Genomic DNA, 27,330 nt, shown 5'->3' with positions numbered 1-27,330 from the left:
CACAACCCCATTGAAATTAGGAGCTTTCCTTAAAGCATAACATTTAATTCAAACAATTTTAACAGCTTGTCATTCCTAAAAAGCATATGCTGTGATAAACTTTCTTCCTTCATTTCTGCCTTCCTTCAGTCCAAGTCCAAACAGAAAACAGAGTTGTACTCCTTGAGATTTTTTTTGTTTGGTTTATATTGCAACTTACTGATCAGGTGATCAGACACAAATCATTTGGTTTTTAGCACATACCATTCCTTTTCTATGCATTAGTAAACAGAAGAAATGGAAAAAATATTTATATGTGGATTCTACCTCGGTTTAGATCTCCATTTTTAATGGCAGATCCTGCACATTATCCAGGCATACTATATTATCTTACACAGCAGTGCATCTGAATATCTTTTTGTATCCTTCATAGTGTGCTTACCATAAATCTGCTGTTTTTATAGTAATGATGTCTACAGTTCTGTCCCACTCTTCAGATGAATAGATTGTCCAGAATACAACAGAGATGAACAGCTTAGGATTTGGGGACTTGCCAATGAAAGAAATTGTTGACTTCTCAAGGATGCATTTAACACTTCCTTTAAAATAAAAAAAGAAAAAGTCACATGCCCCAATTTCTCGCTCTCACCCCCAGGAAGAACGCAGTGGAGGTGGAGCTAGCCAAGTGCAAGATCGACATGATGTCCCTCAACAGCCAGCTGCTGGACGCCATCCAGCAGAAGGTGAACCTCTCGCAGCAGCTGGAGGCCTGGCAGGTGAGCAGCCCCCGGTCACCACAGGGCAGGGTCTGGGTGGCACACAGCCCAGGAGGCACCTTTGGGTGATTTTTCCCTCCTCCCTGTGGGTTTGCTGCATTCTCAGCCCAAGTGCCCACACACAGGAGTGTTTGCTTTTGGCTCTGCAGGAGCCAGTGATGCAGTGGTGCTCAGGGGGTTGAAACACAGCTCTCCCCTGCTCAAAGCCTTTCAGCTGTGAGCTGTTAATTAAGCATACAGGAATACCCATTTAAAATGGAGAAACAAACTGTATCTCGTGGCTGCATGCAGCATGGGTAACATACACTTTGCAGAGTAACCTGCTGTGGATTGGGGAGGGAAGGTGTCCATGCAGATGTCCCTGGGCAGGCACAGCCTTGGGGACCCATGGGCACAGCACATCCTTGCATTTCCATAATGGAGCAGAAAAGCGGGAGCCGGGGAGGTTGTGACAATTGTTTTGCTGTATAGCTGCACTGTTTTCATCAGCTCAGAAGATCTGGCAAGATGGAGAAGCTAAAATCCCAGCTCTCCACCCAGGTAAAAAAAACCCAAATCCATGGCAATTCAGCAGGTGCCCTGAAGATACTCAACTTGGGGTCAGTGGGGAAAAACCCATGTAAAGGCAGAGAGCCCTCAAAAGCAGACAAAGCTGTCTCCTCCCAGAAACTAGCACTGCGGGAGGGCTACTTTAGTAGAAAACAAGCAGATACAAGAGAAAAGGTCTGGGCCAGTTATACTAATTTGTTGCAGACCATGCAAGACCCCAACTCTACTAACAACCGGCCTGACCGATAGAAACCTCTCCTGTACAACCTCATTCCTGTTTCAACTCCACTGTGTTTTCGTTTCTCTTTTTTTTTTTCCTTTTCTTTTCTTTCTCCTGCTTACAGTTTGCTTCCTCAGGGCTTTTTACTATCTGGCTCCTTTGGTTTCTGATCTAGTGGCCTTTCTCAGTTCCTGTACCAACAGCTTTAGTCGTACACCCCTCCTGCCTTTGAGGTGAGCTCCCCACACCCTCGCCAAGCATCCACCATCCCCTCACCTGCTCCATTCGCTGCCACCGTCACCTGCATCCATCTCTTTCCTCACTGTCATCTGGCAAGAGAGGCCAGTGGGGGATCTCCATAACACACCAATATTCTGCACACACGCACTCCCACCCCAGCACCAGGCCAGGTCACAAGGACCAGCATCCTACACCCCATGGTGAGGCTTTACCCCCCAGGTCACCACAGGGAAAGCCAGGCTGAGGCGCACACATCACTAAATCATCTCCATTTGGCATATCTCGTATCTAGAAAACTTTTTGAAATACAGACTTGATCTTACTTCTCAGCCTCGTTATCTAGTAAAGTGACATTGAGTGCTCTGCATAGGAGCTGTCTGTATCTAAGTTCTGCTTCAGTTTGGACAGGTGGTATAAATTGAGACCTACTTACTAGTACAGCCAGTATTTAGTGCTTGAATATCCCTAGTTTAGGGTTTTAACAACAGGCGTTTGCTTTCTCACTTCACGCTATGTTTCCCGATTGCACCAATACAGCAACCCCAATCCTGCTCCCATCAGCTCTGTGAGATGAGGTTCAGGCCCACTAGCACTGCAGAAAGTTATCTCCAACATACTGACCTAAAGCATACCTACACCGTAGCAAAATAGTTTCCGAGAACCTGATATCCCCAGGGCAGAAGCTTAACCACAGAGGCACAAAACAAGTCAGATGATTTACATATTTTGGGGACTATTTTGCAAAGCTGAATGCTTCTGATAAAATGGGGTGAGATTCTCTGCTTTGGCTGGGCATAAATGGAGGCTTTAATCTGAACAAATTTTACTTTTGCACACTTGTAGTGTGCACTTTACCAAGGACCAGCAACAAGATGACAGTTTTCTGTAAGCACATAGTCATACAGGCTATAAAATACACCGCAAGCAAAATTCCACACATCTGAGCCTAGCACAGGAGTGGATGTGTACCTTGCCCCCCAGGCCTAATCTGACCCCCACTGAGATTCATCATCATCTGACGAGGAGCAGGAGGAGCATTACTGGGGTAGGGAAGGAATACAGAACAAACTTGGAAGAGGGCTGCTTCTCTGACATGAGAGCTCAGTGGCTTCAGTGCGATAGCAACAGAGGCACCTTTAGGTTAGAAAATGCTGCAATGCCAGCAGAGAGCTGCAGTCTGCATGGCCACAGCCACTGAGGTCTCCTCGAGGAGCTTCAACCCTTACCTCATGCAAGGGAGCCCAGCTCCAGCTCACCAAAAGGATACATGCCATTTACATCTCCTTCAGCCTCACCCCTTTTGCAAACAGCAGAAACTCCTGCTTGGAACGTCCAAGAGCACATCAAGACCATGTTCCAGCTTTATGGGACTGCTTTATCAGATGGGTCTCACACTGCTGGTGTTCGTCCTCCCTCTGCATCCCTGGACACTCCTGCGCCCCTGCCCAGTGCCAAGGCAGGGACCGCAGCTCTGCTCCAGCCTTGCTGCGTACATCTGCCCCGATCTCCACAGCCAAGTGCTGTGCTCTCTGATTTGCATATCAAACAGACACGGACCTGAACACAGTGCACTCTCAATAGTCCAAACTGTATTTTTATGCATATACATAATTTTTTTTGTGTGTGTGTATATATATATAAAAATCATACTTTTCCCTTGTTATGTGGTTAGCCAAGGACACAGATCTGCCATGCTGGAGCTTGGGTGCCTACATCATTTGCTAGAACAGGTGCCTTCAGAAACCAAGTGCTGTACATTTTCACGTGGCAACTTTACCTCTGGAAACCTGTTTCACCTTAGTGCTGATGTTTACCTTAACCTCTTCAGCTGTCCCTCTGCCCTTCCCCTTTCCAGCCCTGCTCTAAAAAGATCCAAAGCTTTCCCAGTCCACGTAGCTCTGCACCCTCCTGCTCCCCTAGGGAAACTCCCCGTAGTAAATTCAGGCCCAGGCCACGGCTATCAATCCTTTTCCCTGCAGAAAATGCTGCAACAGGAGATTAGCCATCATTCAAGTTTCCAGTCCAAGTTGGCTGGTTTAATTCCACATCGAGCTACAGAGCAGCCGGGGCACCTGCTGAGCAATGGCAGCACCTTCCCTTCCGTCCGAGTGCTGCCCTGGCCAAAGTGCCAAACAAACAGCACTTCCACCACTACAGCCCATCCAGGGTATCCTTGTTCTCACCAGATAGTGCCCTCAGTCCTAACTGGGGACCAAACTGCTGGAGAACAGTTGATTTCTCCTGTGGGGCTAGATGTGTACACACGTTTTCACTAAGCTACAGTTTAAATATGCTATTATAGCAGAAATAATGGATCTGAAGGTTTAAAATTTGTAGAATTGATAGCCAGGTTTTCAAGGAACACATTAGCATGTCATTAGCAGCAACAGAACTGACTAATTATTTTGTGTAGAGCAATTTTACTGTGCTGCAAACACAGATTAAACCAGAGCATTTCTGGTACATCTTAAAAACCACAGTGCAGTTGTTCACGCCAAGCTATCAGTCAGAGAGCTCCCACCGCTCTACTGGCACTAAAGGAAGGAGCGGGTCCAAGGAACGAGCGCGGTTCTCTTTGGTAAGTCCGGTGTAAAACCCACATGGGGTCAGGTGGGCCCGTGCCTGGCCCCAGCCCCTCGGCTCCCAGCAGCACCTTCCCCGAAGAAGCCCCACTGACAGTGGCCATGCAAGCAGCTCTGTCACGCCTACCTGCTCCACACGGCAAGCACATAGACCTGGTGAAAACAGGCATCCTTACTTTTTCTGGCATTTGCTTTCAGCTGCATTTGTTCTTTTTTATTTATTTATTTCTCCCCCCAAAGGGGATGTCTGCAAGCTGCAGACACCAAAGAAACACAGTTTAGGGGTGTCACAGAGTCCCAAGCAGGTGCAATGCTCCTCTGCGAAGACCACCTGAGCAATTTATCCCTCAGAATTGTGCGATTTACCTTCCTTGCTCACTAAAAAGCCTCACAGCAGCAAGCAAGGCTGAGCCTGCTGCCAAGCGGGGAGCGAGACCCATCCCCACTCTTGTCATCCCTCCTCCATCGCATCACAGCACATCTCACACCCATTTCAGCCACATCCCTGCATGAGCTCCCTTTGAGCATCCGCTGCCACTAACAACCCTCTCCTCTCCCTCTGCTGCAGGATGACATGCACAGGGTCATTGACCAGCAGCTGATGGACAAACACCCGAAGGAATGGAGCCAGCTTGCTTATTCCTTCTCCAGTGGCTACGGCGCAAAGCGGAGTGCCAGACCCTCCCCCGTGTTCAGGCCGGAGCAGCAGGGGGACGAGCCCATTGGGGCAGAAGGGAACCGTCTCTTTTCCTTTTTCAAGAAAAATTAATTTGAAAAAGAGAAACCTCTCCAACAATTCCTGCTTCAAGATGGGGAGTGGGGCAGCTGCCCAGCTTGCTGATGGACCCAAGTCTGATCCACTTAGAAAAAAAGAAGGGGGCAAAGGAGTTAACCCTTGAGACTCTGCACTATTTACACCACACCTGGTCTGAACCAAATGTTTACATGAATTGGAGATTTGCAAATTGACAATGTGATACTAATAGAAAGAAACTTTTCATATTCTTTAAGTGAACTGATAAACTTCAGGGTATGTTTTAGGCGCTTTGACACAGTCCAGCTTCTGCTGTGAAGAATAATCTGATTGTCTTAAAAGCGTTCTCATGCTGGAGAAGGAAATAAGCAGCTCCAAGACAAAGCAGCGCAGGGGATTGAGAACTGCCGTCACAGTGAGCACAGGGGGAAGAAGAGGGTTGAATGCAAGAGAGAGGGGAGTCACTTATACCACCCTCCGGTCCCGGCAGCTGTGATATCCTTCATCCTTCCCTCTGAAACTGGAGTTGCTCTGGCCCCAGCATTGCCATCTTTGGAGACATGTAGCTTTCTCCGTGGTGGAAGTTGAGTCCTCACTACAGATCCTGCCTAGGCGCCATCTCTCCTGCAGCTCTGCGTAGCTGTTCACCCCTCACTGGGAATCCAGGCTCCTCGCAGATCGGGGCAGTTGTAAGATTGCTGATGTTACTGTCTTCTCTAGCTCCCTGCTGTTACAGAGATGAGAGTTACACAGAATGTTAAGGATTTCTCCCCAAGAGACTGACCATCTACAACAGATTACACACTGGATAAGAGTTGTGGATGTTCAGTCCTGGGGCACCTACTGTCCCTCCAATGGCCAAAGGTAGTTGTGAAGCTTCAGCAAGTCACACACATTTCCCCAAAGCCATGCACACCTCCCAAACAGAGTAAGAAACCTGTCATTTTAACTGGATGGGCTCCCAGAAAGCCTAATAATTCACTGAAAGCCTACCTGTAACGATGTCAGTAGGTCTTTAACGGTGTATTGGCAGAATTGATCCTGAGAAAGCACGCAGGCATCTACCTTCACTAAAGCCAAAGGCGATTAGCGTGTCTACAAAGCGCTGGAAATTCTGCAGCTTACTCTGCCCCACGCAGTAACATTGGCTATGGCCTAATGACAATTATAAGTATTTGTTCCTGCCTGCGGGTCATTTACTGCTCAGCCCTGTGGCGAACAGGTTACCAAATCTCCTTTTGACTGAAGATGATCAGAGCCTGCTTTGCTGTAAGCATGACTTGATAAACGAGAAGAAACGTAGCTTATTTGGTGTATACACACAATGGTGCTGGAAATCCTGCAATACTTAGGTAGGGACCTTCCCTACGCACTGGATGGGCACCTTACAGCTCTTCTCTTTAACACAGTCTACCATCATAAACCAGCGAGGAACGCCTGCCTAAGTTCAGAGATGTCCTGCTGCTGTCATGCAATTTTCACACGTTCTCCCAGCTCACGATACCCACAGGCCCTAATTTTGTTTCCCCATCGCTTTAAAGAGGCCACCACCTACACTGTCCCACAGGAGATGGAGCTAGGTGCACACTCAGCTCTGCCCTGCTCAGCAACTTAGGTGCTAAAACACCATCCTACAGGGAGCTGCTGTCTCTGCTCACTATTTACAGTAACAAGCTTTCTGCTAGAATTAGGTATCACCTTCTTCTAAGCAGCAGGTAAGAGGTTAGTGGCTTGGTTTTTTTATTATTATTCAACTTACCTATGGGATAGAACATCCATAATACCTCGCTACAAATACCCTTTCTACCTACAAAGGTTTGAGCATTCCCATATTTCCTTGTTAGCATGAAACTACCACGCTGGTATGAAATCATCTTGCACTGAGGTAGCTCCATGTTGCAAGGAGCATAGTAACCTCTGGGATTGAAAACGATGGTAAAAAGCTGAGTGGTAAAACCCGTTTACTTGAAAGCAACAAAACCTGGATTGCAGATCCTGCTCCAGGAAATACTTTGGTAAAGCACCACCGATACAGCTTGATGCTTACAGGGAAAGGAGTCTGGAGTCTCACAGGCAGCGAAGGGCACTAAACCTTGGCCTCTCCTTTCTAGCCAATGCTCAACTATTGAGTATCTGCTTGTATCCACCTCTGCACCTGAGGGGAAGGGACTTAGCACAGCACCAAGTGCAGTCTCAGGATGGCAAATCCTCATTCTCCTGTCTTATCTGTGTTGTGACTCTCAACAGGCCAGAGACATGAGGCACGTGCTCAGCATCCCCTGCTGTCAGGACTCTGTTATGCCCATATGCATTAACCCAAACTTCGATACCTGCAAAATTAGCCGTGAGTTCATGGATGCCAGCGATACCTGTGAACAGTTGTCTTACATGCTGTTTGAAAAGGATGCCCTGCTTATCATGGGAGAGCCATGTGAACATCTTGGTCCTGACGGACCTTTTTTCTACCGTCAGTTGTCATTTCCCATGCCCCAACAGCTCTCTTCAAGCCACACACCCAGCAGCTGTATGGGACTCTACCCCTCTGAGGCTGTATGTATGTATGTATGCAATCCTAAGGCATGGGCCTTAAGTTACCCAAGGAAGACGCAGTAATGAGATGAAGAAAGGTGCCTTCTGCTACATGTTTGCTGAGAGGAAAGTGACTCATTCAGTTGCAGGGGTAGGCAATTGAAATGTGCAGCACATTGCTTCGTTTAAGGAGGAACCTACCTTAATCCCATTGCAATTTTATTTATTTAATAACAGTGATGGAAGAGATTGCAAGAGGAAGGTCAGCATGTTCTAAGGTGCCAGTTGGATATGGTTTCTTAAAACTAGTCCCTTAACCCTAAAGACTTAGTTGCACTACTAAACCCAGAAATACAAGAGAATTGGGTTTAATGAACTGGACAACAGACCAAAGGAGACCTCCTTGTGCTGAGCTGCTACTCAACAGGAACAGAAACTGCCTTAACATAGCAGCTAGGTTTTGTTGTTTTGTTTCCAAAAACCTCATGAACGCAGTCCTTCACATTCTCATTTGTCCTGTTGTGTTTTAACGAGGTCCTGACTATGTCACCTTGAGCTGTCATTAAAACACTCATCTCCATCCTGTCATGGCCAGAAGCCTGGAATCATCCTCACAGTGTTGGGTTAGAAGACACTCCAGTTGTGATACTTGATACTTCTAGGATACACATGGCGTAAAGGAAACATCGACTCCAGTGAATGAGATGGCGGAAGCACATTAATCCAGCAGGTACTCAGGATCCCAAAGTAGATTTAAAGAAGTGGGATCAGCAACTCTAAATACAACACTCAGCCTTGCTTTTGAGATAATGGTAAATAAACCAGTAGTGCTGCATGGTCACTGTTCAAATATTGCACAGAGAAGAGATGCCTGCTGAGATTAAGGTTACAAAGAACTTTCCCACAGTTAAGTAACAGGTGACTGTTCGGGCAAATGTTTGTTAGGCTAGCCTAAGGGAAAAGGGATCAATCTCCCTTCAGTAAACTCTGCAAGGGAAGCAACTGTAAACAAGAAACAAGTAAATGTAAATGAAAGGTGAGTCACTAGCACTTTATCTTAATACAAACTTAGATCAGAACTTGCCCTCGAGATGAACAATAGATCAATTAATGACAGCAGAATAATTTTGCACAGAGAACAAGAAGTGAGGTTACAGGCAGGACCAGGACTTGATAGCTGCATGCACTTGTCCTACTTAGAATGGTAAATTCCAGATATGCCTCTACATCAGGCAAGCTCTCTACTCCCCACTCAGCTATAAAAAGCAAGATTGTTTTAACCAAAAAGCCAAGAAAGGAAGCGTCTGGGTGCTGCAGCAACAATTCCCTTAGATTGAGAGGGGAAAAAGCACACAGCAGGGACAAGCAGAAAGAATGTATCTATAGATATGTACATATACCACAGTGCTGTAATTTTTGTATGTAGCAGTAATGTAAATAAATGTATGGTTTTTATAAGATACATATTATAAAATCTATAAAGGCATATTTTTAGTAAAAACAATGCTCTACTTCTTTTGTAAATAGTTCTCTTCAGAATAAAACATCATTTATATGATACTGTCTCAGCTCTCGAGTCACTGCTTATCTTGCCTAGCTACAGAACAAGCTTGCTTTTTGAACTGTCATCTTAACACCTAACAGCATCTTTAGTATTTCATGATCCCAAGAAATTCAGCCACATAAAGCACTTGCACATGCACAGAAGAGAGTGCTCCTGGAGAAAGAACATTTGAAACATTTACATCTCCTGCCACACAGGAAAATAGAAAGGCGAGCTTGTAAATCTTCACCTTTCAGCCATTTGTATCCTTCCCTGCCCTTTATATGGAGGGATATTCGAACATTAATGAGTTTAGACACAAACCACAGATGGACAATGAAACACCTCCAGCCTGCGCCTGCTGCAGTTCAGACCATCTACCTGCCCTCAGGATCCCCCTCTGCAGTCACACCAGAGCAGCGCAGAAGGAAGGAGAGCCACCTTCCCCAGCAAGCGTCCATCACGCTCCTCCAGATGGGAGGACTCGCTTGTGCATCAAGGGCAGGGAGATGAATGCTAAGGGCAACAAGCACAGCGACGGCTACATAGCCTATACAGAACCACATACATTCATTTCCTGGGAAAGCAAGGAGAGACTCCAGATGCTTTTTAATCAACTCGGGGTCTGACCCCTGCTGCCTTTGAGGAGCAGCTTTCAAAGCTCGCTCAACACAACAGAAAGACAAAAAAAAAAGATTCCAGCAAAATCAGGAGCATCTCACTTTCATGCAGAAATAAGGCTACCAGTTCCAGCCTACTCTTTCATTCACATTTAAAACTAGAATAGCAACTAAACATTTGAAAGCATTAATTGTGGTTTTGCCAATACCCCCTCTCAGGAAAAAAAAAAAACAACCTCCATCTACAGCAGAAGAGCTCACCCGTGGCTTGTCACCCTCCACCTCCAGATGCTGGACAGCAGAGGAAATAGAGCCTCGAAAAAGATTTGGCAGCTTGTAACCTTTATTTTTAGTTTTTTAAAATTATTTAAAAAGCATAATTAGAAACTTTAATTACAGAAATAATCCTAGCAAACCAGTTAGACATTCCATTGCTCAACATTTAGGAAACTTCACATCAGCACCACTAGAGACACAGTCCCCACCCCTTCCAATTGAATAGTCAGTGGCAAGAGCAGAGAGATAACTGCTCCTCTGCAGCCAGCTCTAGGAAAAAATAATTTAAAAAATCCCACTTTAAGCCAGGAAGCTGGACACTTGGATTGGCAGAGTTCAAACCGTGGCCACAAAGACCTGGACTCAAAGAGGACCAATCTTTCCATATAAGAGAACACTTCAGGCTTGGGTGCACCATTTCCTCATTTTATTGCATCATTTCCAGTAAATTCAGACATTTTCTTTACTTCTGCCTGTACGAAGTTACTCCCTCCTAGATCTGTACGCACGCTACCACAAGAGTCCCAAAGTAACGCAGCTGGGCCCTTTAATCTGAAAGTGGTAACCACCACAGGACAGCTTCATTTCAACAGGAAGGCTTTGAGGACTGACCCAGCTCCTTCCTTGTGCACACACCACATTCAACATCAGAAAGCAGACAGGATGGACTGGTGTAACTTAAGCCGCCACTTTCCAGAGCCGCTCAAGTCTTACAATTATCAGAGCTCACACTAGCAATATCATCCCAGCTCATTCTTATTCTTGGGTTACCAATGAAAGATATGTGAAGAAAAGAGATGGGTGAAGGCAGCCGGATTCATACTCCCAGCACCTGAACTGATTAAAAACAAAAAGTGTGTTACACATTCATTGTTTGCATTTTTTAAAAAGTCTTTAAAGTGATTGATTGTGATGTGATTGTATGATTAGGGCTCTTACCACAACCCGTACAATCTAAAAAAAAAAAAAAATGCAGGCAAAATAAGTGACTAAAATTTAGCCTCTCCTGGGGCAGGGGGGAGGAAGGGAGAGAAGTGGGCTGATTCAAAGCTCACGGACATTGGTGAATCGTATCCTACCGAACCGAGGCCAGCAATTTCACAGGGCCACTTACTGACACACTGAGTTACATCCTTAAGACATTCAAGGTCTTAAAGGAAGTCATGCCCTTCACATCTTTTAGCCATTTTAACGACAAAATCTTTTTTATTATTATTATTATTTCAGAAATTATTCAGGTGCTGAGCATGTACTTTCAGCCCAGACGCTTGATATTTTAGTTACACACACATACACTCTCCACCTTTAACTACATCTATTCAGGCTGATGAACCGAGCTGTTTTCCCAGAAAGGCCAACAAGGGCCAGGAAACGTTGCTGAGCACAGTGAGACCAGTTTGTTTCCAAGGGTGATCCTCCACTACCACATAACCCAAGCGAGCAAGCTTTCCACTTCTTTACATTAAACAGCAGTCCTCTTTTCTAACAGAAGAATCCTGGGAATGATCCTGCAGTTTTCATATTCAGGTATCAATCCAGAACAGCTGGATTTGTTTTCATGCCTTTCCTCTCTCAAAAACAAAAGCTTTGCCACCAAAATTCACATTCAAGTTCAGATTGCCTATTTGTGGACAGGGCAACAAAGAGAAGTTTGGGGGTTTTTTGGCAGAATCACATGATTTTTGTTGTTCTCAAAAGAAATGGACCCTCACTTCGGACCCTGGCAGAACCAGAAGCAGAGGTCAAAGGAGTTAAACTTTGCTTTTTTAAAAAGAAAAAGTTCCAAATAAATCCCACTTCTGCAGGTCAGTTTGTTTTTCAGTATCTTGATACAAACTAAAGGAGAGCACAGGTACAGCTGGGCTGCAGCACAAGAAGGTGAAACCCAAGGACCCAGCCACAAACCTGGATAGTGGCAAACTGAAATTCAAGGCCCCAGCAGCAGCACCAGCTGCCAGCCCAGGGGCTGGTGAAGTGAAACCCCAGGCTCCAGCAGCAACACCTGCAATCCTGGTACCTAGAAAAACAAAGCGTGAGCCCCAGTAAAAGCCTGGAACTCCAGGTGAAGCCATAGGCCCCAGGGGCACCAGTTGCCAGCCTGGAGCCCAACAGAAATGAAGCTGGAGACCCCAGGAAGCAATTGCTGCCAGCCTGGGGCCAACTCGAATTAAGAACTTTGTACTATTTCTTTAAAAAGATGAACTCTGCAGTCCATGATTGGTTGACATTAAGAAGGCATAAGCCAAAGCGACAACAGGGAGGCGAGGCTGGTTAAAGCAATATACATTATATACAAACTCTTGGGTTAATTAGTCCACTTGGTAGGCAACGTCCTTTCTTGTCTACAAGGCGCACTGGAATGAGCAGGGGAGGAGAGGGGGGCAAGATTCCATCCGATACCTTCTTGGCACTGAAGTGGTAAGGTGCCAGCGCCTCTTGATAGAAAACATGGAGAAAAAATAATCTTTAAATAACGGCACAAAACTGAGAAAGTCCTCCCAAAGCCTGCCCCAGTGGAATTGCCCGAGTCTAGCTGGAGGGGCCAATCGGTCTGAGAGCAGAGTCTCTGCAGCAGGGAAAGGGCATTAGCAGCACCGCTTCTTCCTTTTACTGTTCTTCGTTAGCTTCACCACATCATTCTGTTGCTGCTGTTGCTGCTTTGCTAAGTTTTCTTTCTTTGCTCGCAGGACTAGCTCTGTAATGCAATTAAACATCTGCAAGAGAAACAAGCAAGTTCAGACCACCTAGGGACTCAGGCTAGCTTTTGTGGGAGAGTTGCTTCAAAGGAACAGCATCCCCTTTTCTAGATATTTCAATAAAGGTTCAGAGACCTTTCCCAACCCACTACAGGCCAAGTGGAAATCCAGTATTGTCCCCACCCACTCCCAAGCTAAATCAATAACCCCTCTATCCCCTTTCCCAGACCAGTAAATAAAACCCGATCAGTTTGGCAATTGAGGCCAGGAGTGTAGAAGATCAGCAGTCCTCCCTCCTAGAAACATCCTCCCTAGTGACAAGTCTTTCCTGAGAACATACGCCTAATATGTCAGCACTGTAAAGCTTGTGAAAATGCCATGAGGGGTCCTTCATTTTGCTTCCCCAACTCTTCCAGACACAGCTGGATGTCTCTTCTTTACATTTTACCTACTCGCTTGCAACTTGTAAAAAGCATTTTATCTTTCTTCCTCAATGGGAAGAATGCAATTCTTTTTTTTTTCCGAAACCATTATCCCCAAATTGTTTTATCTATACTCTTGCACATGTTATATTACCTCTTCCACATTAATATTTTCTTTGGCGCTGGTCTCAAACAATTGGATCTCCATCTGCCCAGCAAATTTATAGGCATCTTCTGTTTCTACCACTTTTCGTTCTGGGTCATCATTTTTATTCCCCACTAAGAAAAGGAAAGAAAGAAAGAAAGAAAGAAAGAAAAAAAAAAAGTCAGTTTGGTATTTCAGCAGGTCAGTCCACTAAATAAGATGTTGTAACTCTCTGATTAGAAACTTACCTAGTATCCGGCAGACATCATCACAATTTTGATTAATTTCATGCAACCACCGTTTTACATTCACAAAAGATTCTGCACTGGTTACATCGTAGACAACAATGACCCCATGTGTTCCTCTGTAATACCTGTGGAGCAGGCAGAGACAATAAATGTTAACTCAAGCCATGTATCACCTTCTCAGCTCTTTTGCTTGCATTTAGCTCTACAAGTTTCACAACAAATCCCCGCATTACGACAATGAAGTGCCCCCATTTTCTTTCCACTGGGAGTCATTTAATTCTTTTACAACAGCTAGATCACATGCTATTCCTCTAAACCTGAGCAGAGCTCCTGACTTATTTAGTCTACACAGGTACGTTTCCAAGTCCAAAGACTGCTATTTACTTCCTTGTTCAGGTTGTCAAGACTTTCTAAGATGAATACTGTCTTCCGGCTACATAAGCAAAAGGTAGCAGTGGCCCCAGTATGTCCTCACACTGGCTGCATTGTGAACCTTTGCGTTGTTCAAGTCACATCAAGTTTTTTGCAATAACTCTGTTATCTATGAAAGATCACTTACAGACTAAAATTCCAGCAGATCTCCAAATATACTCAACCCTCAGCCACAGTTCTCTTGAGCTCACAAAAATTTCTGTCTTGTTGAGCGACTATGTTCTGATCGCACCTTCCTACTCAACAGATCGACTCCATATGTGCATTCAATGCGCTCTGCTACCTTCAGCCATTAAAAATAAGCTTCATTTCAGCTTATTCCCATTAGTCTTGGGCAACCAGCACCTTTAAATATGACGAGCAATTCTGATATGCAAGAAAAATATCTGAATCCAAGTTCCAACATTATCACCTGCATGAACCTACTAAAGGTAGACAGCATGCGCCCCATGAGAACGCTATAGAAAAAACATGTTCCACCTTCTCAGCTTTCAGCCACGTTCACAGCGCTACCAGGTATTGTCTCTACTGCAAATTAGGCAGCTTTACAAAAAAAAAAAAAAAAAGTAATTGAAACAGTTGACAGTGAGGTCTTTGCCAGCATCCAGGTTTTATATTTTGTGTATCTTTATTCTTTCCCTTTCATTTCCTCCTCTTTCTTATGATCAATATTAAGATTTATAATAAAACAAATTCAAGAATTCAGCATACCAAAATCAAGGATTTCACCTTAAATTGTGATAACATTTCTAGAACTCGATCTCTTACCACAAGCACCTCTTGCAGCACTGTCCCTTCCACTGCACTTTAAAGATATCCGCTGTGACCACTCTGGTTCTCTTTGATAATTTATTACAGTTCAGCGAACACACCTATGAACTTCAAAGCCTTTTAATCTAACCCAAATGCACTACCTTACAGAAGATCTCAAAGCTATGGCTCACTTCTACTGACACATTTGAACAAGTCAATACCTCTTCCCCACCTTTAGCTTCATCATCCCTTCTGTAACAGAAGCCACCTGCCTTTATAAACCATCAAGACCTTCCACAGACAGACATGTATCGCACACAGACTGCACACATCATTGGGTATCAATGCTCCTCTCTGATACGATACATACTCTGCAGAAGTACGAGTGCCCACTCCTATTGCTCACCTGGGCTCTTTCAGAAGACAGTCAAGTATTTCTTCCATGTCATGTTTTACCAGTAAGTTACACTGTACGTTCACTTTCCTTGGCAAGAAATAACTCAGGCAAGAATTATTTATTCCCAGCCAATACAAGATATACTTTCAAATATTCTAGTCCATTCAGTTCCTTTAATAGATTTAAAACTTGCTACAGCACTGCATTTGTACTTTACTTCGCTACAACAAGCTCAACTTTATTTTGCATCTAAGATCCTTTAGAGGAAAAAGTATTCCACAGCCTGAATCCACACATTGCAAAAATAATCCATCCTCTCCTGACACTAACATGTACTGTGCACAGTTTTTGATGAATACTGTTTTGTGTGGTAGCATCAGAAAGGGAAAGATCTCTGATCCGATCAACACACTGGATTTCTCTACACCTCAACAATAAATTATCTTCAAACTCTCCCATATCACCCAATAGTCTTTTAATTCAGCAACTCTCCACTGACCTAGCACTTCCTCCCCAGCACTGAGCATTACATTTGCAAAGACAACATTCAGCCTTTAGAGAAACGCAGTGGTTCAGTTACACCTACACAGAGCTGCTTCATTCTGCTGTGCACACCATAAAACCATGCCTGGTATCTCAGTCATCCAAACCAGAGGACCCAATGGAGTGTCCTGCTGCTCCTACCTTGCCCACGCACCTAGGTTTTCCTCTAAGCAAAGCATATGATGTCCAGGGGTAGAATAACATGCACCCTGCACATATAGATCCCGACTCCTATGTCGTCAGCATAGTTGTCGTTTGCTCCTAGGGATGAGGACTGGGGGATGGACCAAGCAGCACAGACCACTATGGCATTCAAAACGCCGCAGGAGCTGGGAGCTCCTGCCACAAAGCGCTAAGACTGCCAACCACCTCATCAGAAATATCTTCCTTTGTGCAAGACAGCAACCCCTGACTCCTGCCGAGCTCCTACCAGCACACACCGCTTCTATTTCTGGAAGGGAAAATTGTCTGGCACATCGTTCTAGAAAGGTTGCCAACCCCTCGTCTACTCTAAAATGTAATTTTCTCCACTGGCTGACGTTACCTTTTAGCAGCTCTAGAGATAAGATTATGACTACCTTTTATTCTCTAACTCTTAAGCCCCATAATACACATTTTTCTCAAAAAGCTAGTGACGCTATTTTCTATCATTTGTTAGATACAGCCTTGTGTCCTAGATAACATTTTAGGCTTAACAAATATAGCAAAGATTCTCCAACCCCAAGTGCTGGACAGTACTAGAAAACAAAATCTGATTTATCCTACCCCATACTTCAAATTTCAGAATGATGCACTGCAGAATTGCTTTTATAACAAGTTGTAGGCTTTGGCGAGTAGAGAACAGATGGGGCTTTTGGCATTCAGGGAGGAGTAGGTGTAAATTTTGTGCTTTTGGCAACCAAGAGGTAGTTGAGGCTTTGACACTAGGGAAAGAATGCCTTTTCTTCCTAGCCACATTTTAGGGAAGATGGAGACCACAGAAATGACAGCAGAAGAGAAATCAAGTTCTCAATCTCAGCCTCCCATTCAAGGACTAAATAACTGATGCTAGCTGTCCTTTATACCATTGGCACGCTCTGCCATGCGCCCTACAAACCTCAAAAGCCCGTACCTGCTACTACTCCTAGTGATAAATACATTAATGAAATACAGAAAAGAAAGAAAAAGAAGTTATAGAACAGGTCCACAAAAGTATCCCACTGAGGTGAAAGATAACCAAACCTGACCTGTATATGGCCTTGGATGCTTGGTAGTAGCCAACTGTCTTCCATATGGTTGGAAAAGTTACCTAGATCTAAAGGCTTTACATTTAGTTTTGGTGTGGAAAAGGCTTAAGAATGCTAACATTTAAGCTGAAATAAACACCCAAGTTGCTTGTTCTGCCTATAGAATTATATTTAAAGAAGCTTAAAGACATAAGCTTACTGCCTTTGAAACATTACCTACTAACACTGCAAACTTGATACAGAAAATCTTCAGAACTGGTTAACCAAACTCCTCATGTCCTTCAGCCATCTGCATTCTCCTCTCTCATCTCTAAAGACTACCTTTCTAAGCAGAATGGAACATTTTGCCATTCATTGTGGTGCTCCCTACTACAAGATACCAGTAAGAAAGTTTTCAGGTTTCCTCCAGTAAATGCTTCCCAAGATTACATCTGGAGTTATAATAATCAGTTTCATGAAGCATGACGGTAGCTAAGTCAGATTTAGAAGAGACAGAGTATTATTGACTCTATCAGTTCAGTAGGGCACTTATGTTCGTTTTTCCAGAAAAAAATGTAACTGGACAATGTGAAAGCTAGGTCACTGGTTTAATCCAGCACATTGTTAATATTTCACTAGTTTGTAGTATACATGTTTCCTTATTTTTCATTCATCTACAATTCTAACACATTCCAGAGACTTCTGAGAATCTGTTTTCACACTCATCTTTTTTTCAGGTTCCTGGAAGAACATCTATTGTCACAGGTCAGTTGATTAGTCTTCCAACCATCATATCTGGTTTACAAGACACAGCAATTCTATCATCTCAGCAAACTTATCCCTCTCTTGAACATGCCATTCCACACAAATGCATGGCAAAAGGTCCCTCTGCTATCACTGCTCATCCTGAGCTAGCATCTGACAGCTATTATGTAAAGCTTAAATCCTAAAACCACAGTCCTGAATCAGGACAGAGCAGTCCTATCTACAAGAGCAAACCGAGTACAGAAACTGGTTGTTCATGCATCTTAAGTATTCCTGCTAATACAGCTGAGTCCTGGCGTAATACATCTCTGGTGAATTTAAATCAAATTTAGAGTTTGGATGACGTTCCATGCCAACCAAATTCACACAACGTGGCCTCTCCTCCCACTAGGCACCAGCTATCCCAGTATTTCCACATTTAATAGAAAGTCAAAACAGCTACTGTCTTTTATACTTTGCAGTCTGAAATTCTGATCTAGTTTAGTTTTCTTAAGTTTCTGTAGAATACTCCAGATCAACTGGATTTCTATTCCTTAACAGTTTCATTCTTTTTTTCAGCTTCTGTGGCTGTAGTCAAGTAAAATCAAAACAGAATAACCTTTTAATGTTTCTCAGTTTTCCACTATTAACTTCCTACCACTTCTACCATTTTGCAATTCTAGGTCTACACAGCAGTACTTCCAACCTATTACTGTTATTACCAGATGGGCTCTAATTTCAGGCTTGCTTGCCAGGCTTGGCTCAACATCAATCTGAACTCTACCTTTAACTGTAAAGGGACTTCCTGGCCTACAGTAATGCTGGAAGAACACCTTTTTTATGTTCTCAACCTCAATCTAGCCAAAGACTAGACAAAGACTACTACACTGTTGACAGCGCACTCGCACTCCACCCGTGATTCTGTAGCCAAGTCCTTTCGTAAGTACTAGCATGGTAACTGATTTGTCATTCAGTTGGGGATAAGCAAATCAGTTACAGTATTACTTTGCCAATTAAAAAAAAAAAAAAAGACAGAACCATTTCTAAATCTGAATCTTGTTATCTCCTGCTTTTCTAGGTGATATGTTTAGGTCCAGAGCACCTCTTGAAAAATATCAGCAAACGCTAGACAGTCACAGCTAGCTGACGTAGCAGCAAGAGAAGCCCTCACAACAAAGTAACCAGCATTCCCAAAGTGTTTTCCGCAACACTTCAAATGCACTCGGACACAGCAATTTCTTTGCTTAAAGTTGCACAAAATTCAAATATTTCCTCCCTGACCATGGACGATTCTGTAAGTACTTTACCAGAGTTAAGGCAGGAAAACTGGGGTCTCTACTTCCCCAAAAGTAAAATATACCTCACTTTGGTAAAAGGCTATGCAAAAGAAAGTAGTAGCAGAGTTCAAACAGGTCATGGCACAAATGCCCTCTAACCATTTCAGCTTCTCCATTTTAGATGTTAATTGAAGAAAAAAATTTACATAAAAACACTACACAAAGTCTGATCTGCAGCTATTCCTGTTCACAAAAGGAAGCCTCCTTTCCTGGTATTCCCCATTCAGTATCGGATACTGTGGCTTTCTAAACTAGCTGGCATCAGCCCCGTGAACGAACGCTCATTAACGCAGCTCTGAGTTGTGTCAGGGAATCTGAAAACAGGAAGGCCATTTGCTGACTCAGCACTAATTGGGGCACTGTGACTAGCCTGTGCACACAGCTGATGGGAGCCGCAGCGGTGCATTGCTGCCTCCCCCTCGCCACTTCCTGCCTGACACTGCCTGCAGCACTGAAACAAGAAGTGATGTCACACACAGGAACCTTACAAGAGGCAACCAAGTTTTTTCAAGCTAAACACTTAAGAAACAATGGAAGTAATCCAGTAATATCCGCACAGAAGTGCAGAGGAAAGGGGTGGTGCACACATCAGGTTCAACTTTGCCATTTCTAGCTGCTCAGACGTAACACAGATGCAACCAATCTCATTATTTTTATGTTCGAGTAAGTTAACCAATTCATCAGCTGAAAACAATCCTCCTCTCAAATAGAAGCCAAAAGAGAAGTCAGTCATGAAAGACCAAGTGAAACATCTACGTCTTTCAAGAATTTTATTTCTTTTAAATACCCAAAGGAAACAAAAGTTCCATTTCCAAGTGTATTTTTTCCTCTTCCCCCAGTACCACGGTGAGCAGTCCCACCTTCACTGCAGTTTACAAACACATTTTATTCCCAGTTCCCACCACTGCAGCCCTGGGTGTGGTTTCTTCAGGAACAGGAAAAGTCATGCACACGCTGTTCAAAAGGACAATGAACGCAAAACTGAACTCGAACCAAGGAAAAGGTTAACTTCACATGGGTGGCTGCTTCAACAACTCCACACAGAGACAGCCGCTAAAATGCATTTGTCCTAAAAGAAAACTAAATATCGGAAATCCTATTCTTTGATCTCAAAGCTAGTCATTAGTTATACGACACTGATGGAGGGTTTGCACTCTGTACTTCTGCAATGCATTATCAGAGGATAATCTTCTCAGACATCCTTCAGAGACAAGTTTTCTAGCATGTACAAAACAGTGAAATAACTCCTGTTCTACTGTTCTGAAACTAGCAGCAGAGGAATAAGACAAAGCCATCATGGAAATGCACAGAAGAGTAAGGAAATCTGAAATCCCAGTTTCAAACCTAGCCACAGTATCACCACCACTATCGGTTCTAAAACAGCTGAGAGAAGTCCCACTGTACAGACGGCACAGCTACCATGAGCTAATCAACTGCAACATTAAAATATCTAAACTGTAACTCAAAACTACAAGATCGATACACTAAGCTAGATATCACAAAGCCCAGTTATACTCACGTTGATGTAATAGTCCGGAAGCGCTCTTGTCCAGCTGTGTCCCAGATCTGTAGCTTCACCTTCTCTCCATTGATCTCAACTGTTCGGATTTTAAAATCCACTCCAATTGTGGTAATGTAGCTGCCTGAAGGGAAAGCGTGGATAAGTGAGAACCTAAGTCTTTTCTTTTGGATGTCCCAAAGCACACTTCTGAATGCTATTTGGCAGTAGTCTTCAGATTGGACAAGGGAACAAGATTCCCCCTATCTGCTTATTGTTTAAAATGCCCTATCAGATCATGTTGATCTGCATGTTTTTATCTGCAGCTAATAGCTTTTCTCCTAGCCATGAAGGCATTTCTCCCACCCTTAAAATTTAAAATTCAGTGTTACAAAACAAAATTATTCTTCTACCCCACTGGTGGTCAAGAGTAAGCACCCAAATACCTCAAGAAATGGATGGTAACTATGCAAGTATTTCACTTGTGAAAATCTTGAGACAAAGCTTTGCTTTAAATGCTCATGCAATCACTTATTTTGAATACAGTCTGTTCTAAGAGTTTCCTCTCAATAAATTAGTTATGTCACAAACGTAAGTGGTTTAGCCACAATATTCAATCAATCTAGATCCCAAATGGCCAATGGGAAGTCTGCACAGAGCACAGCATAAGCTAAAAAACCTAAGCTATTTCTGGAACCATGTCAGTATTTAAATACTGTGGTACTTTCAGTTGCAAGTGAAGATCAGACAGGATGGCTTGTATGGACTTACACCAAGAAAAGCAAAGTTAGAACCATAATGTATTCCTAGCACAGCTATCAGTGGGTAAATGCAGAAGAACCCCTTGCCAAGCAGCAACACTGGGGCAGACCTTGACCATTTCACTTACTGAAGTAAACAAAACACTCACCTGAGAACGTATTATCTGCAAAACGCAACAGCAAACTGCTCTTACCCACACCTACGACAAACAAAGACAGCAAGATCTTTGAGTACAGTCATCTTGAGTGTCAGGTAACATAACAATATTTTACCCATTCATTCCATTTTTAACTCCAACTAGGATCTTTTCTCAGTGCATAATTTAGTACCATCCACCTTGACCTATTTCAGTACTCTCCTTAGAGATTTGACCAAGCACACTGTAGTCACTCCAACAGGCTGTACACTTCTTGTAGCAGTATGGGGGGGTGTGGGGGTGTGTGTGTGTGTCCCCTCCGTCCTCCAACCCACAGCAAACTCTCAAACAGTAGCTTTTGAACTGTGGTCAGTTCTAAAAGGTCATAAAAGAGTAATAACTAAAAGCAAGTTTACAATCAGCAGGCTTACATTTGCTAAGGAAAGATCCAGAAAATGAGTATGTCCAGCTAAATAACAAATACTCAGAACACTGCTCTAAACTATTGAATTCCACTCGCACGTCGTGCTTAACGCCACTGCTGACCTCCCGTTCATTATGCCATGCTGAACGGTAGTGGAATTTGGACTACTTTGACAATCAAATGAGGGTTTGGTACTATAAAGCTTATGTTATCATGGCCACAGTTTAACAGAAGACTAAACCAAACAGAGGAGTTGGGAACCATTGTTCAGTATTGCCATCCAAAATAGATGTTTGTTCACATCTAACAGGAAGGACACATACCTTTCTGAAGTCGTACTTTTTGCCAAAATGTTCCATGAAGCATTTCTCTAAGTGCTTTGAGTAGCACTTCATGCAGGTTTTCCTTAAATGATTGTTTGCACCCTGATCACACCCTGTTGCAGGGAAGCATTTTTCACAGCGTTTCAAACAGGAATCATAACAAACGCATTCCTGCAGACCCAACCAAGGGAATTTGGGTATCAGAATGCCTCAAAGTTGTTATCTCTGCTGTTAATGTCCCTTCCTCTCCCTTCCCCCCAAAAAAGAAGTCTGCTATGATATGAAGAGGAAATTCAACTTCACCATGGTGATTATCTATTAAATCTTTTCTGGTAGAAGTTATTTAAGCTAATTATTTTGATGATGTGTAACTTGCAAGTTCTCCTTAACAGAAGACCTATGCAGAGACTACACAGAACTCCAGTAGTGCTCAGCACTATTCATCTGAAGATAGGTACCAGAACAGAAAAAAAAGCCCAAACCCTAAAAATCTGCATGATTCCAGTAAGCCAGGTCTCATCTGCAAAGAGTTCAAATCACCAGACATCTGGAGAAGCCATGCTCATTTCCCATTGAGTATTACATATCTTTAAAAAATTAATAAAAAGAATGCTACTAAAAAATACAAAGTTACAGTGTGCATACACTGAATACCTCTGAGCTAAAAAAAGATATCAGAGCAGTTCCTGAACTTTAACAGAGGACTAGTTATTTATCAAGTGCTAAACCTCGGCAAAATACCAGTCAGCTAAGGAAAAAGAAAAAAAATAAAAATGTTTCAGCAAATACTATTATGCTTCTCAATCAAGCAGCCTTGCCCTCCAGCTTAGTAAAAAGAAAGTAGATGCTGGAACCCACAGCCTTGTCAGATCACACCACCTTCTTAAACGTCAGTCAGCCTCAGGCTCTGCTGCAGAGCTGCATGGGCTGCACATGACCACTGCTTTGTCAGACTGTCCACCGCTGCACACAGTCTTGTCTATACTACTCAGGCAGCTTCTAGAGAAGACAAACCTGAACTCAGGAACTTCTACAAGCTCCAGATGACAATGACCTCACTAAACAAACACTGCCTCTGACCTCCACTGTTCACATATAGAGAAACTACACTCTTTGTGACCCTCTACTTCCTACACAGAGTTATTTGAAGAGCTGAAAAGAGAAGGCTAGCAGAGCCTCTCTGCTTGAAGACAGCAAAATGAAACAAAACAAAAAAAGAGGCCTATTGACTCTGCACAATCAAAACTAAAAGCAAATTTATGTGCCATACCAGTTTCTAAAACCTGTATCTTACTGAATGGTAGAGTGAATTAAAGAAGCTCATACAAAGCACAGATCACCTGTATTATTTTTAAATATTTAGCACAACTGAGATCACCAGCAGCTTTTCAAGATGACCTGTTCTAAAAACACACAAGCCTACTACCCTCTTGACATATCTGCCTAGAGGGGAAAGTAGATGAAACAGAATCACCTTATCCAGTATCAGTCCACTTCCTATTGCAGGGAATAAACATCAATAAACAAGGCGAGCAAACTGTTTTGTGGAAGGAGGGACAAAGCCTTCCTGTTGAGGTTAGCAAAAACAAAAAAGAAAAATCAATACTCAAACTACACAGTGAAATTTAATTACAACAACAGAGAACCACAGGCAACCTGACAATTCTCACACCACTTTTTTCCTCTCACTGGATACAATATAGGATTTTGCTCAAGAAGACTCAGCTAAGAAATTACATTTAATTGTTTAAAATGAGAAGTCTTCCTCAGTTTTCACCATCCTGTTTATCTTGCCTGCACAGTTTTGAAACTCACCAGCAAGCAGCAGATTTACTGCTCTACTCAGAATGCAGCATTTGGTTTTAATAATCCATAGGCTCCCAAAAGTGCCTACAGTTTTAAGCTGTTTTGAAGCTGTTGCCCCTTCTCCCTCTTCCTTTTATACTTTTTTGTGCAGACACAGTTTAGTATAGAATAAAATATTTTTACATACAGCTAAAGCTTCCGGAGGTGACAACTGCCAAGATCGTGCAACATTACACTTTCACCCAAGAGCCATGCCTCGCCGCATGCCGGGACCTGCTGCCTTACAGACCACACCTCTATTAAAAGAAGAGGGTGGATGCCCTCTTCTCCAGTTTATGGAAATTAAACTGTAAGCTGTTGGAGTGTTACCAACACTGAACTGGACCGAATGCAGGAATCTTCCAGGTCCCAATTCTTACGTACCTAGAGTAAAGCAGCCGACACAGGCTGAGTTCAAACACTAGCCCTCCAGAAGTTTCTGAAACTGCTGCAGAAGTATTCTCAGATCTATTTTCAAAAAATCTATAACTACCCCTTATCCATAACTATTTTAGGTATTTGCATCCTGTACGATAACTAACTAGCAGTACACAAAGCCACCAGCTCTTCAAGGATTTGTTTTAAAAAGTGACAAACTCTAGAACTAAGACTTCAGGTTGAAGCACTGCAAGAGTCTTAAGGAATAATTAAGATAATAAAGAGTACTAAAACGTAGTCGTTGCCACACTGGAAACAACGGTCCCTAGGGCTGAGGAGCAGCCAGCCCTTCCCATCGGTGCCTTAAACTGCCTGTCACAGGGGAAGGGAATTCCCTCCTCATCCCAGCAGATTACTGGGCGCCCTCAGACACGCGGCTCCCGAATGCCGCCGCTGTCCTTACCCAGACGTGCCTAATCTTTCTGCTCCGAAACCCAGCCAAGCTATTTACCATAACATCCTGTGGTAGCCAGTTCCGCGGGTTCATCAGATAACAACTTAGGAAGCCCAAGCGAACGCGCCCTCTCATTCAAAGCGCGGGGGTCCCCCGGCGACCCGCCCGGGCACAGCCCAGCGCCGCGGCACCGACAGCACAACGGCGGCGGAGCCCCGCCGCCCGGGAATCGGCCGCAACGGCCCCGCGGGTGCCCCGGGACGGGGCCGCCTCCCCCTGCGCCGCCCGGCCCGGTCCCGCCGCCGCCCTCAGGCCCCTCACGGCCCGGGCGGAGGCGAGGGGCGGCCACCCCGCCAGCGGCCTACCCCCCGCCCCCGGGCCGCGCCGCCCGCCCGCCCGCCCGCTCTCACCGCTATCGCCGATGATGAGCAGCTTGAAGAGGTGATCGTAGTCCCTGGCCATGGCCGGGGCGGCGGGAGCGGCCGCGGGCGGCGGAGCGAGGGGGGGAGGGGGCGGCGGCAGCTCCGGACCGGATCCACTTCCCGAACAAACAGCCGGAACTGACAGCGGTGCCGCCGCGCATGCGCACCGCCGACAGAGGCCGCCAGCTGCGCCGGCACACAGCCGCGCATGCGCCGCGTCTCCTCCTCGCGTGCATGTGCATACGCCACTGACCGCTGCGCGACGCGCCTGCGCGGGGAGGGCGACGCCCTCCTCCTTCGGCTCCGCGGCGGCCGCTGCGCATGCGCCCGCTCACTGGTGCGGCGCCCGCTGGCCGCGCCTGCGCAGAGGGTGGGGTGGAGTGAGGGTTCCTCGCGCGCCTTGGCGGCCATGGCAGAGCTGTGAGGGCTGGGCTGTGGTGAGGCTGCCGGCCTCTCTCCTCCGCACCCGGGTCGTGTCCTGCTTCCACTCCACTGCAGCTCGTCTTCTCCCTGTGTCGAGGTGCCGGTCCACCTCAGCGGCGTGGACAAGTTCAGCTCCCAAAGGTGCTTGCACGAGGCCCGTGCGTAGGGCAGGAGGGGCGGCTACCCCCAAGAAAGCACCGAGGGCGTGAGGGAGCCCTAACGCTTTCAGGTACGGCCAGCTCCACTCCTGGGAAGGCACAGGAGTTTGGCTAGGAACAATGTTTCACTTTTTCAAGAAGATGCCTGTGCACCAATGCAGCAAGATCGTTCCCATCAGAGCCCAACCTGCCTGTGAGGAAGCCCACAGCAAAGTGATACAAAACGGCCTGGCAGTTCAGGCCAGTCTGGAATTGGATTCCTGGGGGTTTTAGTCCAGAGATTTGTCTAGGCTAAGGCTCAGGAATGGCTTTAACCTCACACACATTGGCAGCTGTGCCTGTACCGTCCACGGCCCAAATCCAGAGAGTTCCAAACTCTCCAATTGTCTAACACAGAAACAGCCTGAGTAATTTTGCTATCTGTTAAACAGATACTGACTACGCAAACTGCAAGACTCTGATCAGGTGATCTCCACTTTTAGGTCGAGACACTGCACAAGAAGAATGCTGTTTTTCTACAAAAATACTTGTTCTTACTGGTACTTAAATTCATGAGATAAAACAATGCAGTGTTTGGTGTGGAATATGTAAATTACTCAGGATTTCATTCTTTCCCATGAAGGCTTTTCAAAACATACATTAAAAAAACAATAACAGAAGGCAGTGTGCTAGATACTGTATCTGTCTTAAAAGTAATTTTAGTTTAGCATAGATTCAAAACAAAATATTGACATGATGGTTTAATTAAACTAAGTTGATTTTTTTTTTTTAATTTTTACCATAAGTTTACAGTTCATTGACACAAGTATCTCATTAATATGCATGTGTGTCTTTCACATGGGGAGAGCTGTATTAGCACTGAAGAACACAGACCTTTACAGTTAACTGAGCCTGCAAACTGGCAAAGGAAAGATGACACAGAAATCAAGGACAGTTAACTTGAAAATGCCAGTCCATAATGCTTTTGATAATTACAATCTAATCAGTTGTTCTAAAGATGCTTAAAGAGTAGGATGCATCTACTTTGAGGATCTTTTTGGTAGGACTCAAGCACAAGTAAAAGATTGACATCCGTGGAACAGCACCGTGGCAAATGGCGTCAGTGATATTGTGAGGGTGCTCACACACCAGAACAGGTTGCCCTGGGCGGTTGTGGAGTTTGCCCCGCCTGGACGGTGCCCCAGGCAACCTGCTCTACTTGACCATGCTTTGAGCACAGGGGTGGGACTGAATCCAGATGTGCCTTCCAGCCACAACTGTGCTGGGACCTGTGAATGTGTCTTAGAGAATGACAGACAGTTTTTAGTAAAACTGCTTTTTACCTTACCATTGGCCTGAAAGCTAGAGACCCTTTATACAATAGGATTTGGTTAAGAGGAATAAGAATATATTTTTAAGGCAGTTGTCTCAAATCAATTCTAATTTTCTATTTTTTTCTGCATAGGATATTGTGGTATGATTCCACAGTTATATTTGTCCTATTTGCATGCAATTCCTCTGGAAACGAACCAGCACAA

General features: G+C 44.4%; 2 protein-coding genes across 2 annotated transcripts in view; one reads left to right on the top strand and one right to left on the bottom strand.

The window, feature by feature from the left end:
* The window catches only part of BICDL1 (BICD family like cargo adaptor 1), a 48,646-nt gene extending 43,389 nt beyond the window's left edge, over positions 1-5,257 (top strand). Inside the window, exons 10-11 of the mRNA XM_075769274.1 lie at positions 635-755; positions 4,915-5,257. Coding sequence (XP_075625389.1) covers positions 635-755; positions 4,915-5,115 — 322 coding nt within the window. The 3' untranslated portion in view covers positions 5,116-5,257. The remainder of the gene's footprint in view (positions 1-634; positions 756-4,914) is intronic.
* Positions 5,258-10,117: 4,860 nt separating this feature from the next.
* RAB35 (RAB35, member RAS oncogene family) lies at positions 10,118-25,399 on the bottom strand. Its single transcript, XM_075769273.1, has 6 exons — positions 25,221-25,399; positions 21,399-21,449; positions 20,510-20,633; positions 13,580-13,704; positions 13,341-13,465; positions 10,118-12,782 (listed from the first exon to the last, which is right to left on the bottom strand). Exons 1-6 carry the CDS (start codon positions 25,270-25,272, stop codon positions 12,654-12,656), a joined length of 606 nt encoding a protein of 201 aa, XP_075625388.1. The 5' UTR covers positions 25,273-25,399; the 3' UTR covers positions 10,118-12,653.
* Between the last annotated feature and the right edge of the window lie 1,931 nt (positions 25,400-27,330).

The sequence above is a fragment of the Balearica regulorum genome, chromosome 17, assembly GCF_011004875.1.
Source record: "Balearica regulorum gibbericeps isolate bBalReg1 chromosome 17, bBalReg1.pri, whole genome shotgun sequence".
NCBI classification, from domain to species: Eukaryota; Metazoa; Chordata; class Aves; order Gruiformes; family Gruidae; genus Balearica; species Balearica regulorum.
The sequence above is the reverse complement of the archived record's forward strand: the minus strand, read 5'-3'. Positions and strand labels throughout refer to the sequence as shown.